Source organism: Misgurnus anguillicaudatus, unplaced genomic scaffold, assembly GCF_027580225.2.
Source record: "Misgurnus anguillicaudatus unplaced genomic scaffold, ASM2758022v2 HiC_scaffold_26, whole genome shotgun sequence".
Taxonomy (NCBI): domain Eukaryota; kingdom Metazoa; phylum Chordata; class Actinopteri; order Cypriniformes; family Cobitidae; genus Misgurnus; species Misgurnus anguillicaudatus.
Genome location: NW_027395276.1, coordinates 358577 through 373140, shown reverse-complemented (window position 1 = coordinate 373140; position 14564 = coordinate 358577). Strand labels below are relative to the sequence as shown.

Here is a 14564-nt window from a genome sequence, read left to right as displayed (position 1 = left end):
TTGCGCAAATGAGGCAAATTGACTAACACATAATGCATCTGTCTTTTCTATCATTTCACTGTAGCTCAGCATCGCGGTGTTAAGTTAACGTTATTACTTTAAAAGCAGCAGTAAAACTGTTTCTACTGTAATAGTTTAACTTTGCAATCAATCCGTGTGAACTGTCACTTTGATAGAACAATAAAATCCGAAATGGACCACACCCACTGTCATCGCCAGCCTTCTGATAGATGACGTTGCGGCTAATTTATCTGATCCTGTCCATTAGCTTCGATCCATGTACAGCTTTTCAGAATGTCACCAAGTACAAATGTTTATATAATATATATGATTTCAGCGCGAAAACTCTAGCTAGCTAGCTGGGAACAATGAAAAGGGTTCAGAGCAGTATATAATCGTATTTCACAGGAGGGCCATCACAAAAAAATCCTAAAACTGCAAATGAGAATGTTACTACTACAGGTAGGATGGACAGCAACTCACAACCTCAGCAGAACTCACAGTCCCATGTTGACTCAAATGAACAAGGACCATACAACCCAGACTTACAAGCTAATGATTCGGTTTCTGGGGTTGTTGGAGGTTGCATTGAGCCAGGGCGCTTTGCTAAATGGAGAGAGGGTCGAGAGTGGCTTGCTGTCACCACAGATGGATCAGTTCAATGTTCAGCTTGTTCTGACATTAGAGATTTAGGCCCATATACACAAGAGAGGCTTCACATTGACTCTGCATTTATTAATGGCATAAAAGCAAAGTCTGCAAAAAAATTAAATGACAAAATAAGCAGACATGGAAAGTGTCAGTCCCACATCAAATGCATAGAAATTTTGCAGAGAAGACGCGAGACAGCAATTGAAAAGGCAGTAGATAACAGTGCAGCTCTGTGGAGAAAACACAATGAGAAGACTTTAAAAGTAACTGAGAACTGCATACGTACAGCCTATATGATCTGCCAAAACAACCTCTCATTCAAAATCCAGCCACAGCTGGTGGAACTGCAACAACTGAATGGTGTAAACCTGGGATATATGCTGCATTCTGACAAGGCTTGTCGTAATATGCTCATGTTTATTGGAGAAAAAATGAGAACTCAGCTAGTGGACTTTATTAAAAACTCATCTGATAAGTTTAGTATTCTCATTGATGAGAGCACAACAGTGTCAAACAAAACATGCCTAATCATCTACATTAGGATTCCCTATGAAGGTGAGGTCTGCAACTTCTTCCTTCAAATTGTTGAGCTGCAGTCATGCACTGGATCGGCTATCTGTGATACCCTGCTCCAAAGCCTTTATACACGGGGCATCTCTGAAGACATGTTGCGCACCCGGCTTATTGGCTTTGCAACAGATGGGGCCGCTGCTATGATGGGCAGATACAGGGGAGCAGCCACACTCCTACGTGAGAAGATCAACCCTAACCTGACCGTCATTCACTGTATGAACCACAAGTTAGAACTTGCTGTCCATGATGCTGTAAAACACATTACAGAGGCGAGCCATTTTCAGATGTTCATTGACTCTCTGTATTCATTTTTCTCTCAAAGCCCAAAACATATGAGAGAGTTTGAGTCTGCAGCTTCCGATCTGGGCATGCACGCTCGCAGAATAGGAAGAGTATTTGATGTGCGCTGGCTGTCCTCATCCTGCACGTCTGTGACGGCTCTCTGGCAAAGCTATCCAGCCTTGGTCAAACTCTTTGGAGTGTTGATGGAAGACAAATCCAGATCTTCTGTGGAAAGAGCCAAATGTCAGGGCATTCATGGTAAAATGACACAGTGGCTTTTTTTGGTGGAGATGGCGTTGGTAAAAGATGCACTGGAAACCCTGCAAGCCTTGTCCCTGTTTCTGCAGAGGAGAGATGCCACAGCTGTCAGTGCCAGTGCTGAGGTGGATGTTGCACTGAGAACACTGAGGTCTATGCGGCAAGCAGATGGTGTAAACGCAAGAGGCCTGAAGGAAGAATTTGAAAGTTTACACTCTTTCAAGGGAGTGAATGTGTCTCAGCCAAGTGATAGTGATCATCGGAAGGCAGAGGTCTTTCGTGAAAGACTGTTTGTTTCTCTGGCCGACAACATTGAGCGCAGGCTGGATGACAACGGAATTATTTCTGATGCAGCCGTTCTAAATCCGTCAAATTGGCCATCTGATGAAGACGAGCGCATCCTTTATGGAGACAACAAACTTCTCACCATTCGGAAGACTCTCGCTGTTGAGGCTGCAACCAGTACCATACTCCTCAAGGAATTCCACCAATTCAAATGTCATGGCACCACAGGAGACAATCTGCGCAAAGTGCTCATCACTGTCTCCACACTCCCAGTGTCAACAGCTGAGTGTGAAAGGGGATTCAGCGCCATGAACCGTATTCTCACAGATGAAAGAAACCGAATAAATGTGTCCACACTGAACAACCTACTGTTCATTTCCATAAATGGGCCAGAGGTTGCCTACTTTCCTGCCCGGAGATTTGCAGAAATGTGGATAAAAGAGGGACGGCATGCTGCAGATGACGCTCCCACAGGAAAGCAGAAAAAGACCACAGAAGTCCATCATCAAGGCAGACTGTTTTCCTAGTATGATGCATAGGCCTACACTATAGCCTATTCATGTTTAAGTTGACACTACGTTGTGCCATATAGTTTTATCATTCATAAATATGTGTTTTGACATGAGTGGCAATGGCATTATCCATGGTACTGGGAGGGGGATTTAATTCTTGTGTTTTTTTGTTGTGCATGATCACAGTTCATATGTGTTAATAAGAAAAAATATTTTACAATTCCTGCAAATGCAGTGATGAAGTGTTCTCATGATTTATTTTTATGAATTAAAATGTTTTGAAATGTGCTGTGGACAGAGATGCATTCATTTTTTTCTCTTTCGCGCAGGTTATGTTTTGAAAGACGATGTCCTGTAGCTCAGGCACTGCCCCAATTTTCAACAGGCTCACCTAAAACTTTATTTTCCAAAAAAAAAACACTTTTACTATATTCTAATTTTGTCAAGTATTAAAAAAAATAATCTCATAATTTGTGCTAAAATAGTCTAAATGTTTAGTTTTAAAATTATTTTGAGCTGGTTATATTTTGATGTTTCTGCTTAAGTTCAGCAGACAGTGAGGTTTGGGTTTGTTCCGATCAGAGCTTGTGAGCGGAGAGCGCATTTCTGTATATTAGAAATATTTTAATTAGAAATATAAAAAAAAATATTATAATGAATTTTTGTTAGGTCGGACAATGATTACCAAATTTCTCTTTTATATTGCTCCTCATAACCACTGAAACAGTCAAAAAATCAAACCAAAAGTAAATTATGGACGGAAGTGTTGGGCACAAAATGACTTATGAAAACATCCCCCCCTCTGTTTTTTTCACAAATCGCACCCTGGTTGTATGCAATAAAGTCATCTTTTGGCAATGGAACCCTCTGCTGAAAATTATTTTTTGTAATCACTAAAAAATCCACAACATTTGGCGTAGTCGGCAGGATTGGAAAGGAGCATGGAGGTGGATGACCGCTGTGGGCTAAATTTGGATGAGCGGCATACACAGGGCCAGGTAAGCAGTTTTTGCTTATTTACTGGTTTACTGTTGTGTTGCTCATCTGGGTTGGTTTATGGTGGAAAAACTTTCACAATGCTCTTCCAATATAAGAACTAAGATTAATATAAGGTAAAAAGGGTTCCACTTCCAAGGATTGCATGGTGTGATTTGTTTGAAATGATAAAGAAGAAAAAATTCCTGAGCTCAGGTGGATAATCTGTGGTTTTGCTGAGAGGGCCTTTGATTGGACAGCGTTAACCTGGAACAGATAATAGTTTAATAGCTAAGTGGGCTTCGAAGATAGCATTAAACAGAAATAAAACTAATCTGTGTTCATTTGTAAAAGGGCCTTGATGGATACAAATGAACTGTAACAGATTATAAAAATGCTTATTGCAAGAGGGCTTTGATAGATGTAATAAGCGGATACACTGTAAATGCATAATTGTATAAAAATGAAAGTGATTTGGTTTTGGAAGCTAATACATGTTTCACTTTGTTAGTTTAAGTAACTAAGTAGATGTTGATTTGACATCACTACAATATATCATTTACAGTGTATGGGGAAAAAAAAATAGGCTAAAATTAAATAATCTGTGTTTATTATGTAAAAGGGCCTTGATGGATACAAATGAACTGTAACAGATTATAAAAATGCTTATTGCAAGAGGGCTTTGATAGATGTAATAAGCGGATACACTGTAAATAAATAATTTGTATAAAGAAAAAGTAACATGGTTTTGGAAGCAAATCCATGTTTCAATTTGTTAGGTTAAGTATTTAAGCATATGTTGATTTGACATCAATACTGCATTTTATTTACAGTGTATGGAAAAAAATAAGATAAAATTAAATAATCTGTGTTTACTCTGTAAGAGGGCCTTGACGGATACAGGTAGACTGGAACAGACTATTAAAAATGCTTATGGAAAAAAAAGGATAAAATTAAATAATCTGTGTTTATTCTGTAAGAGGGCCTTGACGGATACAGGTAGACTGAAACAGACTATTAAAAATGCTTATGAAATAAGCGGATACACTGTAAAATAATGATAGCAAAAGGAAAAGTACTTTGGTTTTTCAAGCCATTAATGTGTTACTTTGTTAGGTTAGGGTAACAAAAATGTATATGTTGATTTAACATAAATGCTGCATATTTTAGAGTGTATGGATAAAAAATAAATAAACAGAGCATGAAACAAAAGTGTTATAAAGTGGATAGGGGTCTGCAAGGGCAGAATATTTTTTTATGAAAACAGCTCTTTATATATATATTTATATAATAGAGGTCTGAACGGATAAAATATTATTCTGTAGATACCGCCCTAATGCATGATAAAAAGTTTGTGTGAGTAAAAGTGGAAAGGATCCTCAACAGTGAAAAACAAGTGGTGTCATGTTTAAAGTGTGAATGACTGGGTGTATGTTATAAATAGAGTGAGTGCAGGCCTGACTGAGTGCTGTGGATGAAAGAGCTAGCAGTGAAGTGAAATACCGGTTAAGATAAGTAAAATAATAATAATAATATATTATTTATATAATAAAGTAATAAGAGATTAAAATTATAGGTAAATGGTATATAAAGGTTGAAAGGAGGTTTTTGCATCTATATTTTATATCTTAATCCAATGAAAAAAATGTTTGTGTTTAATACTATTGAAAAGGGAAAAAATAGTATTACTAGACAAATAGAACAAATTGAATTGAAAGAGAAACATTAATTAAGGAACTGCTTGAAAAATATTTGCAGTGTAGAAAAAGTAATATTGGAGAGCAAATGGTAAGCTTGATGTTTACTTAGATTGAAAGTTAACTGGAAAAAAGGGTTTTTATTTGTTAATTTTCTAATGTTAAAAAGTAAAAAAAAAATTGCTAAATATGATAGAAAAGATTGAATGGAGAAGTAACAGGTGTAGAGTAAAGTCATAGTTGTTATTCTTGTGGAAATATCTATTGGGCAGAGATCTAGTAAAGAATGTGTCTAAGAAATTGTCATGAAGGGAACATTTGATGTTGCAATGTGTAAAGAAATGGATATTGTAAATAAACCTATATTAAATCAAAAGAAAGAAAAGAAGGATGGATTTGAAGAAAAAAGCATTGGCATTATTAATGAATAAAGGAGATATATATGATATAATGTTAAAGGAAGTTGATAATGGAACAAAAGAAAAGTGTCTTAATCCATATTTATCATGCATACTGTAGAAGGTTGATTTCCAGTACTCAGGGGCACTGTGGAAATTATAGGTAAAATGTAAATGAAATGATCAGTAGATATAGAATAGGAAAATTAAACAGGTTTGGGAGTAAAGCTTAAAAATGAGGAAAGATACTAAATTAAAGAAATTTAAATTATTATCAGGAACAATATGAGAGTAAAGAGTGTAGAGTAAAAAAGACAAAAGGCATTGTTTACACACAGAGGTGAAAAAAGATGAGGTAAAAAGATATACAGTGGATATAAAAAGTCTACACACCCCTGTTAAAATTGCAGGTTTTTGTGATTTAAAAGATGAAAAAAAGATGAATCATTTTGGAACCTGTTCCAACTTGATTCCGTACTTCCAGCCTATATATTAAAGTTAATAACAATAAGAAAACTTTTGTTGTGAAAAAATGGCAAGTAAAGTTGTACAATAACCAGGTTGCATAAGTGTGCACACCCTTAAACTAAAACTTAGTTTAAGCACCTTTAGATTTTATCACAGCATTCAATCTTAATGGGAATGTGTCAATCAATTTCACACTTTTTGAATTTGCAATATTTTGCCATTTCTCCTTGCAAAAGCATTTTAAATCTGTCAAATTGGTTGGTTGTCTCCTGTGCACAGCCCTCTTCAGATCACCCCATAGATTTTGGATGGGATTTAGATCCGGACTCTTGCTGGGCCATTCCAAAACCTTGCTCTTGTTTTGGTGAAGTAATTTCTTTGTTGATTAGATGTGTGCTTTCTGTCATTGTCATGCTGTGATGTGAAATGTCTCTTCATTTTAAGTGTTTTGGCAGAAGCCTTTAGGTTTTGGGCCAAAATTGACAGGTATTTGGAGCTATTCATTATTCTATCCACCCTGATTAAAACCCAAGTTCCAGCTGAAGAAAAGCAGCCACAAAGTATGATGCTGTCACCTTCATGCTTTACTCTGGGCATGGTGTTCATTTGGTGATGTGATGTGGGTTTTATTGCACCAAATATATATTTTGGTATAACGGCCCAAGTTCAACTTTGGTCTCAATGGACTATAATACATTATTCCACATGGATTTGGGATATAGAAATATTTGTTTTTACAAACTTTAGATGGACTTGATGATATTTTTGGTTAAATAATGCTAATAGCCCAAACATGAAGAATTCAGGAGATTTTTGTCACATGTAGGGAGCAAAAAGTACTTGCCAGATATTGTTACAATTCTTTTAATGTTGCTGTAGGCCTCTTGGCAGCCTTCCTTACCATTTTTTTCCTGGTTTTCTCATAAATTTTAGGTGGATGCCCTGGTCTTAGTAATGTCAATGTTGTGCCATATTTTCTCCACTTGTGGATTATTGTTTTTACAGTACTCCATGGTATATTCAGTGTCTTGGAAATGTTTTTAGCCCTCTGTTGATTGATATTTTTTCAACAATGGGATCATGTACCTGCTGAGTAAGCTCTACACAGACAATGGCTTTTTCAGTGGGATGATACTCAGAAAAAATCCTTTAGGGCCAGGCACACTTCATTAATAGTTAAAAACTTATTTTAATTGATGAGAGGTATGTACTACTTCATATTTAACTTAAGTCTAAATGTGATTGGTTGCTTTTGAACACTGCCACAATCACTATTGTAAAAGGGTGTGCACACTTATGCAACCTGGTTATTGTACAACTTTACTTGCCATTTTTTCACCACAAAATTATTCTTAATGTTAATTACTTTAATATATAGGTTTGAAGTAGGGAATTAAGTTGGAACAGGTTCCAAAATGATTCATCTTGGTTTCATTTTATAAATCACAAAAACAAGAAAATAAGAAAAACATTAAAAAGAATTAATGAAGCAAAATAAGGAGAGAGTAGAGAGGGAGAGTAAAGAGGAGGTGTCATCTGATGGAGAAATGTGGATATGGGAAAAAAAATGATGGCTTAGGCTATTGGCCTTACAATTTCTTAATTTAATAAAGGTATTAAGGACCTTGTGAGGCTGATCACTTACCCTCAGGCATTCATGGGGTTGGGAAAAGAACTAAGTTGTGGCAATAGAGAAATGAAAGAAACCTTTGACTTGTGGACTAACGTTACATGAGGAGGGACTATTTTTGAACATATCATAGCAGTGTGGCAGCCACTGCTTGGACTCTAAAGCACAGAGAGAAAACTGGGAGACACAGAGAATCCAGTTTTGTTCAGAGACAATAAAAAAGAGACTGAGGGAAATCCAGAAGGAGACCCTAGAATGACCACACTGTTTTGAAATGCAAAGTGAATAACAGTGATGACTCTTGTGTTCAGCTACTTTCAGCAATTCCTCCAAAAAGCCAGAATCCTGTACCCATCATAAAAGAATTTGCAGCATCACCATCCCAGAAAGAAAACAACTTGAACTGGGAGAGACAAAGAAAACATGCTGAGGACTACAAAAGCCTGGCCACGCTAAGAGAGACTTTCGCTATATCCATGTACCAGTTCTGTGGGTGAAGGGGGGAGGGTGACAGCAGCCTTTCAAAGTCCATTTTAAGGTCCAGAAGAGTTGTTAATAATATGATTCTCTGGACAAGTAGTGGTAATTCAATGTATGTCTATACACAATAAACAAAACCATGACCATATCTATTCTCATATCAAAATCACACTCCTGTTTACTGTTTACTTGTTAAACAAAATATGCATAATTTGGGTTAAGCCATTGGAATTTGTGTTTTCCAGAAGGGTATAGGGAATATAGATATAAAGTAAGTAAGACATGATATTAAAGTGATATTAACTGAATCAAAGCAAATTTATAATAAATAGTGATGTACAACAAACAATGAATAAATTGGAAAATGTATCGAAGCACAAATTTCTAATGCAAAGTTATCAAAGTGGGAATTTTATTGTATTATAATATGATCATGAGAAAGATATTCAACTTAAAAAGTGGCAAAATAAATTATATGACAAGAAATTGATATAACATCAGAGGAAGGTAAACAAGAATTAGTAAAGAGTATGGTTGAAAATCAGTTAATAGAATAATGACTTAATGTAACTGACTTATTTCCACAGGTCTCTTGTATACTGGAAAAGATTGTGAAGAAAAGGATTTATGGGATATGATGGAAAAAAAACTATATAAAGCCAGTGGATCTCCATAATGTTTAAGAATCACATTAGAATTATATGTTATAGTCAATCATTTGTCAGGAAATAGTTTTCATAAAAACAATAAATGCAGATGATAACAACATGCAAGATTAAGAAGATGTATTAATTGTTAAAAGATGTAGAGAACAAAGTACTAATTGAAGTATCCAATTAATGCTATTGTAAGACTAAACAGTTGATATCCACATTCACATTGCTAACAAATGTTTTCCCAGATGACAAATACTGTAAGTGATATTTGCTTTATATATTTGAGTTTTCAAACAGAAGAAATATTTGTTTGTTTTTTGGGAAACTAAACAATATCCAATTCGGTATGGGAACAAAGAGGCTTTCAAAAGAATGAGGGTATACATAATCAATGTACTGAATAAGTGGGGTTTAATTTCTGCATTGAACATTATCAAAGTAAATGGCAATCATAAAATATTAAACTTATATAAAAATGAATGATATTTTATCACAGGGAACAACACAGCAGATTGGGAGGCTAAAGAAGGCTCAGAAAGCCACACAGAAGTTTTGCTTAGTGTTAATATAAAAGCCTTAATTAGAAGATAGAAGAGAAGAAGAACAAGCAGGATGTTATGAACATTTTGTGGTACCCAAAGGGGGACAAAGAAAGACATTCAAGACATCTAATGTACACATTGGGGATAAATCATTCTATAATACAGTAAAATGTTACCTTTCCAGATGGGTGATTTTAATTTCAAATTAAAAACAGAGATATAAAATAACAAATTAATATTAAATATTAAAAAGAGAAAAAATGGGTATTTTTCTCCATATTTGAGAAATTGTCTGAATATTTAAGTGCAATACTGGTTAAATTTCTGTTCAACAGGTAAAGCTAGTGCCAAAAAAAAAAAAAAAAATAAATAAATAAATAAATAAATAAATAAATAAATAAAGATAAAAATGATAGAAGAAGTAATCCCTAAATTTAAAACACTATTAGGAATAATTTTAGATAATGGATCAGCATTCATTAAAAACTACAAAGCGAATACTGCAACAGTAAAGAATAAAGGAAAAACTAAAATTACCATAGTGTTTACCATCTTTAATCATAAAGAGTAAACCATCCCTTCAAGGTTAAACTCAGCAAAACATGGGGAAGCATGAAACTGAACTGACTGGATGCTTTGTCTCTTGCAATAACGAGTGAAAGACTTCAACTAACACTGCATGGAATGCTTATTGGTCGACCAATGCCAATACCAATGCCAATACCAATGCCAATACCAATGTCTGCGCTATACTATATGTGATAACAAAAATTCATCCCCAAAAAAGGACAGCCTCTGGAACGACTGCAGATGGAGCTTTTGGAACCATTACAAATAAAGATGAGATCTTATGTGATAAAACTAACTGTATGCATAACCTATTTGTGTGCAGGAAAAAGAAAAGGAGCCTGATGAGGAGATGGAGATAAAATGCCATATTATGCCATGGGATCTAGTGTATCTGAGGGACTTCAGGAGAGAGTGACATAAAACAAGGACCAAGGAGAGCAGCCCTAACAGCAGGCCAGGGGGAAGGAGCACATCTGATGTCATCTGAGCCATTGCACAGCATTCCGAATATACCAGTCGGAGAAGAGGACAACAAAAACACGATACTGAAGAAGAGAGCTGAGGAGAAAAGGAGAACCAAAAAACACGATACAGAAAAGGAGAGCTGAGGAGCAGAGGAGAACTTAAACACAATAATGAAATTGAGAAGTGAGGAAAAGAAAATAATAAAAGACATGAGATAGAAGACAACAATAGAAAAATGAAAAGCAATTCAAGTCTACAAACAAATAAAGAACTTAGTAATGACCACTCGGGGCAGATCAAGCAACGGCAACAAAGTTAAGAAAATATGTAAATGAGGAGAGACTTTCAGGAGCAACAAGCAATGAGTGCAAAGCAGTGGAGTTCACAAGCAATACACCTGGACAAAGTTGCTGGTAATGTGTAAAGGACACACAAAGAAAACTTCAAGTAATTAGCCATGGAAATTGAAAAATACAGCTAATAACCAGTTTGACAATTATCAGCAACATATGGTAAATTCACACGACTGCAGTCAATAATCAAACTTCTCTTCAATTAACTTTTCACCTATCAGCAAGGATCAGTCACACTTCAGCGAGGACACCAGTGAGAATTTATTCTACAATAATCTCAGGAGGAACAAAATCTAGATTGAATACTAAAAAAAAACCAAAACAACAAGTAGACAAGGACATCAAAAGAAGAAAAGGACGTCAACGGAAGGAAAAAATATATTTTGGACATTTTCTGGGAAACAACTAAAAACATAATGAATAGTACAAATGGGTAATTTTCAAAGCTAAGAGAAAGTGGTATGAACAATTGCTTATTATGCTCTGAATTATGAGAGGTAATAATAATCAAAAGTCAACATGATATTATAGGGGTGTTCAATTTAACAAATTGACAAATTCTGGTTTAAATATCCATTTTATAGGGCATATTTTGGTAAATAGTCTCAATTTTGGAAAGTTAATAAAAGCATTAAAATAGAAAAAAGGCAGAATAGGGAAAAAAAATACTAAAGATTATGAATGCTACAGTAAACCTGATGGAACTAAAGATGAGGGATATTTAAAGGGAATATTCTATAACATAGAACTTGAACAAATCAAATATAAAATTCCAAAAGCTATGATAAATCCTTAATAATTTTGACTTTAGGTATGGAAAGGGTGGACAATGCTAGTATACAGTAAAAAGAATGTGGGAATCAGATCATAGCACTGGACATATGAAGATCAAACAGTAATGTTAGCAGAATTCTTTTGGTTTAATTTTGATTTGATGGGAAATGATAACTTATGGTGGTTTTGCAATTAGAGAAGAAATATATATGTTCAAGACTAAGGTTAATGTAAGAAATCATCATGATTATATTGAAGTATATTGAACAAAATACTGAGAAAACAAATGATAAAACTAAAATAGTTTATCCCTAAATTGGTTTGGTATTACCATATGTTACAATTTAAGCAAGAGATGAGATAAAATCATGGTTAGAATAAATATTGATTTAATCTAGAAATACTAAATTATATCTACTATAATCAACAAAGGTTTATTAACTTTAACTAAGGATGTTTTAACAATTTTAGAAAAACAATGAGATACTTCAAAGGGGTATAGTTTTATTGTATGGAGATTAATGTTATGCTAACAATACAACATTAAAATAGGTATTCATTGAAGCTATCAATAAACTTAAAGGCGGAGTCCATGATGTTTGAAAGCCAATGTTGATATTTGAAATCACCTAAACAAACACGCCCCTACCCCAATAGAATCTCGACCTTCTGTTGATAGACCCGCCCCACACATACGCAACCCGGCATTTTATTTGATTTGATTGGCTATAAGTGTGTTTTGGTAGACGGCCCGTCTAATTTTCCAAAGCGTTTTTCAAACATCGTGGACTCCGCCTTTAAGAGTTTATGATAGAAACTGCAATTAATACAGGAAGAAAGAATCTTAATGTGGAATTAGTGTGATTTAAAATTTGGAAAATGGGTGTTTGGTTTGTCAAATTATCAAAGATATATTTTGGTATGTCAAATGATTTATAGGTTAAATGATGCAAATGATTAATATTATCAAAGGTATAAGGTAAATGATGCAAATTATCAGAGGTTAAGGATTGTAATTGGATGGATTGTTATTTGACTGTGTACTTCTTATTTTGAAACAAATGTTAATGTTGAAATATTAAGATGAAAAGTTACTTCATATAAGAAATTACAAAGTGCATCAAAAATGGGTCTTGCAAAAGTTAGAAAATGGTAATACTACATCAGAAAAATATAAGAAGAATTGAAAAGGTATTTAACTAATTTACACTCTTATGATGAATATTTTTATGAGTTCTGATTTTAAAGCAACAATGACATAATGAAGTATATTCCATGATCATAAAGGTTTATTAATTTAAGGAGTAGGTTCTTTTACTTCTCCAAGAGAAGATGTTTGTTCCACACTCCACCAAAGTGCGGCAGCATGATTTAGTCATTGGTAAGGGAAAGATGGCTTAGTTAAGCCATTAATTAGCTTAACTTAATTGAACTGGATAATGAAGTTGCACTTTGAGTGAGACTTGTGAAAGTCTCAAAGGGTGGAATGAAGAAGATTTTTTAATTCAGAACTTAAATCAGAACTATATCTTTGGTGAACATGGTATTCATATTCAAATGTGTTTTGCAAGTATGCATGTCTCAAGCTTGTAAGCTAAAGACTAGCAGTCGTAAAGACTGCAATGTATGCAGGGTTTAAAATATGGTAACTGAGAACAGAGCTAAAAATGCATAGGCTGACATTTGGAAGGAATGAAGTTACCACACCTGTCAAACATAAAAACATGCTAAAAACAACTACATGGGAGGGGTTTCAACTTTTAGAGAACTGTATATTAGGTTGAATTCTGAAAAAGACTCTTTAGTTGCTTGGCCACCAACTCGGCCTTATTGTTGTATGCAATAAAGTCATCTTTTGGCAATGGAACCCTCTGCTGAAAATTATTTTTTGTAATCACTAAAAAATCCACAACAATGAGTATCATTATAGAGGAGTTTAAAATGACTGAAATGCAGATTATCACTGTTCATGTCTTTATCAGCATCAGTGTGTGTTTATTTGTTGTTTATTGAGACTCACATTTTAGGAACTGCTCCCTGGTCTCTGGTTCAGGAGTAACTATGTTGAAAAAATATTCATTCAGAATCAGTGAGTGACATTCTCTCTATTTCTACAAAATATAATATTATTTTTACATGATGTGAGAGAAATAAGTGCTTTACCTTTATCAAATATCTTCTCTATCTTTTCTCTACAGAAATCCTCCAGTTTCTCTCTCAGATGAGACACAGATTTTCCTACATCATCAAAAGAGATGAGAGAGCTGACAGTGATGCTGAGTGAGTCTGAAGATCCAGGAGGAACAGAGAGAGACTGAAAACTCTACACAAACACAAACACAAACAACACAAACATAAACTCATGACACTGAAACATTTCATAGAAAATATAATCTCAGTAAAACATGCCCTAACTTCTTAAAGATCACTGTTGTGTTTTTCAGATCTCTGTTACCTGGAGGAAATGGATGTGATCATCTGTGTGTGAAAGCTGCTCCAGCTCAGCGTCTCTCCTCCTCAGATCATCAATCTCCTGCTCCAGTCGCTTCAAGAGTCCTTCAGCTTCACTCACTGCAGTCTTTTCCTGATCTCTGATCAGCTGTGTCACCTCAGATCGTCTTCTCTCAATGGATGTGATCAGTTGAGTAAAGATCCTCTCAGTGTCGTCCACTACTGTCTGTGCAGAGCGCTGTTAGGACACACAGAGAGAGGAGCATTAGAATCAGCAGCATTCACTCAGCTCTTACTGGTACATCACACAGTCTGTTACACACAGTGAACTTCAGTGAAAGTCATCCAGCACTGAACTCCTCACTGACTGATTGGATGAGAGTCTTAACTGAGTCTGAAACAGATCTGAAACAGCAGACAGCAGTTGTTCTTCTGATCAAAACTCACCTTATGAGTTTCCACAACATCTCTCAGCTCCTGAAGCTTCTTCTGATTCTCCTGGATTCTCTGCTGGTATTTTCTCTGTGTCTTCTTCAGTTCTTTC

General features: G+C 35.1%; 1 protein-coding gene across 1 annotated transcript in view; it reads right to left on the bottom strand.

Annotated features, from left to right (window-relative positions):
* The window catches only part of LOC129443119 (tripartite motif-containing protein 16-like), a 56303-nt gene that overhangs the window by 39704 nt on the left and 2035 nt on the right, over window positions 1–14564 (bottom strand). Inside the window, exons 2-5 of the mRNA XM_073864510.1 lie at window positions 14468–14563; window positions 14025–14258; window positions 13733–13892; window positions 13590–13628 (exon numbers count right to left, since the gene is read on the bottom strand). Coding sequence (XP_073720611.1) covers window positions 13590–13628; window positions 13733–13892; window positions 14025–14258; window positions 14468–14563 — 529 coding nt within the window. The remainder of the gene's footprint in view (window positions 1–13589; window positions 13629–13732; window positions 13893–14024; window positions 14259–14467; window position 14564) is intronic.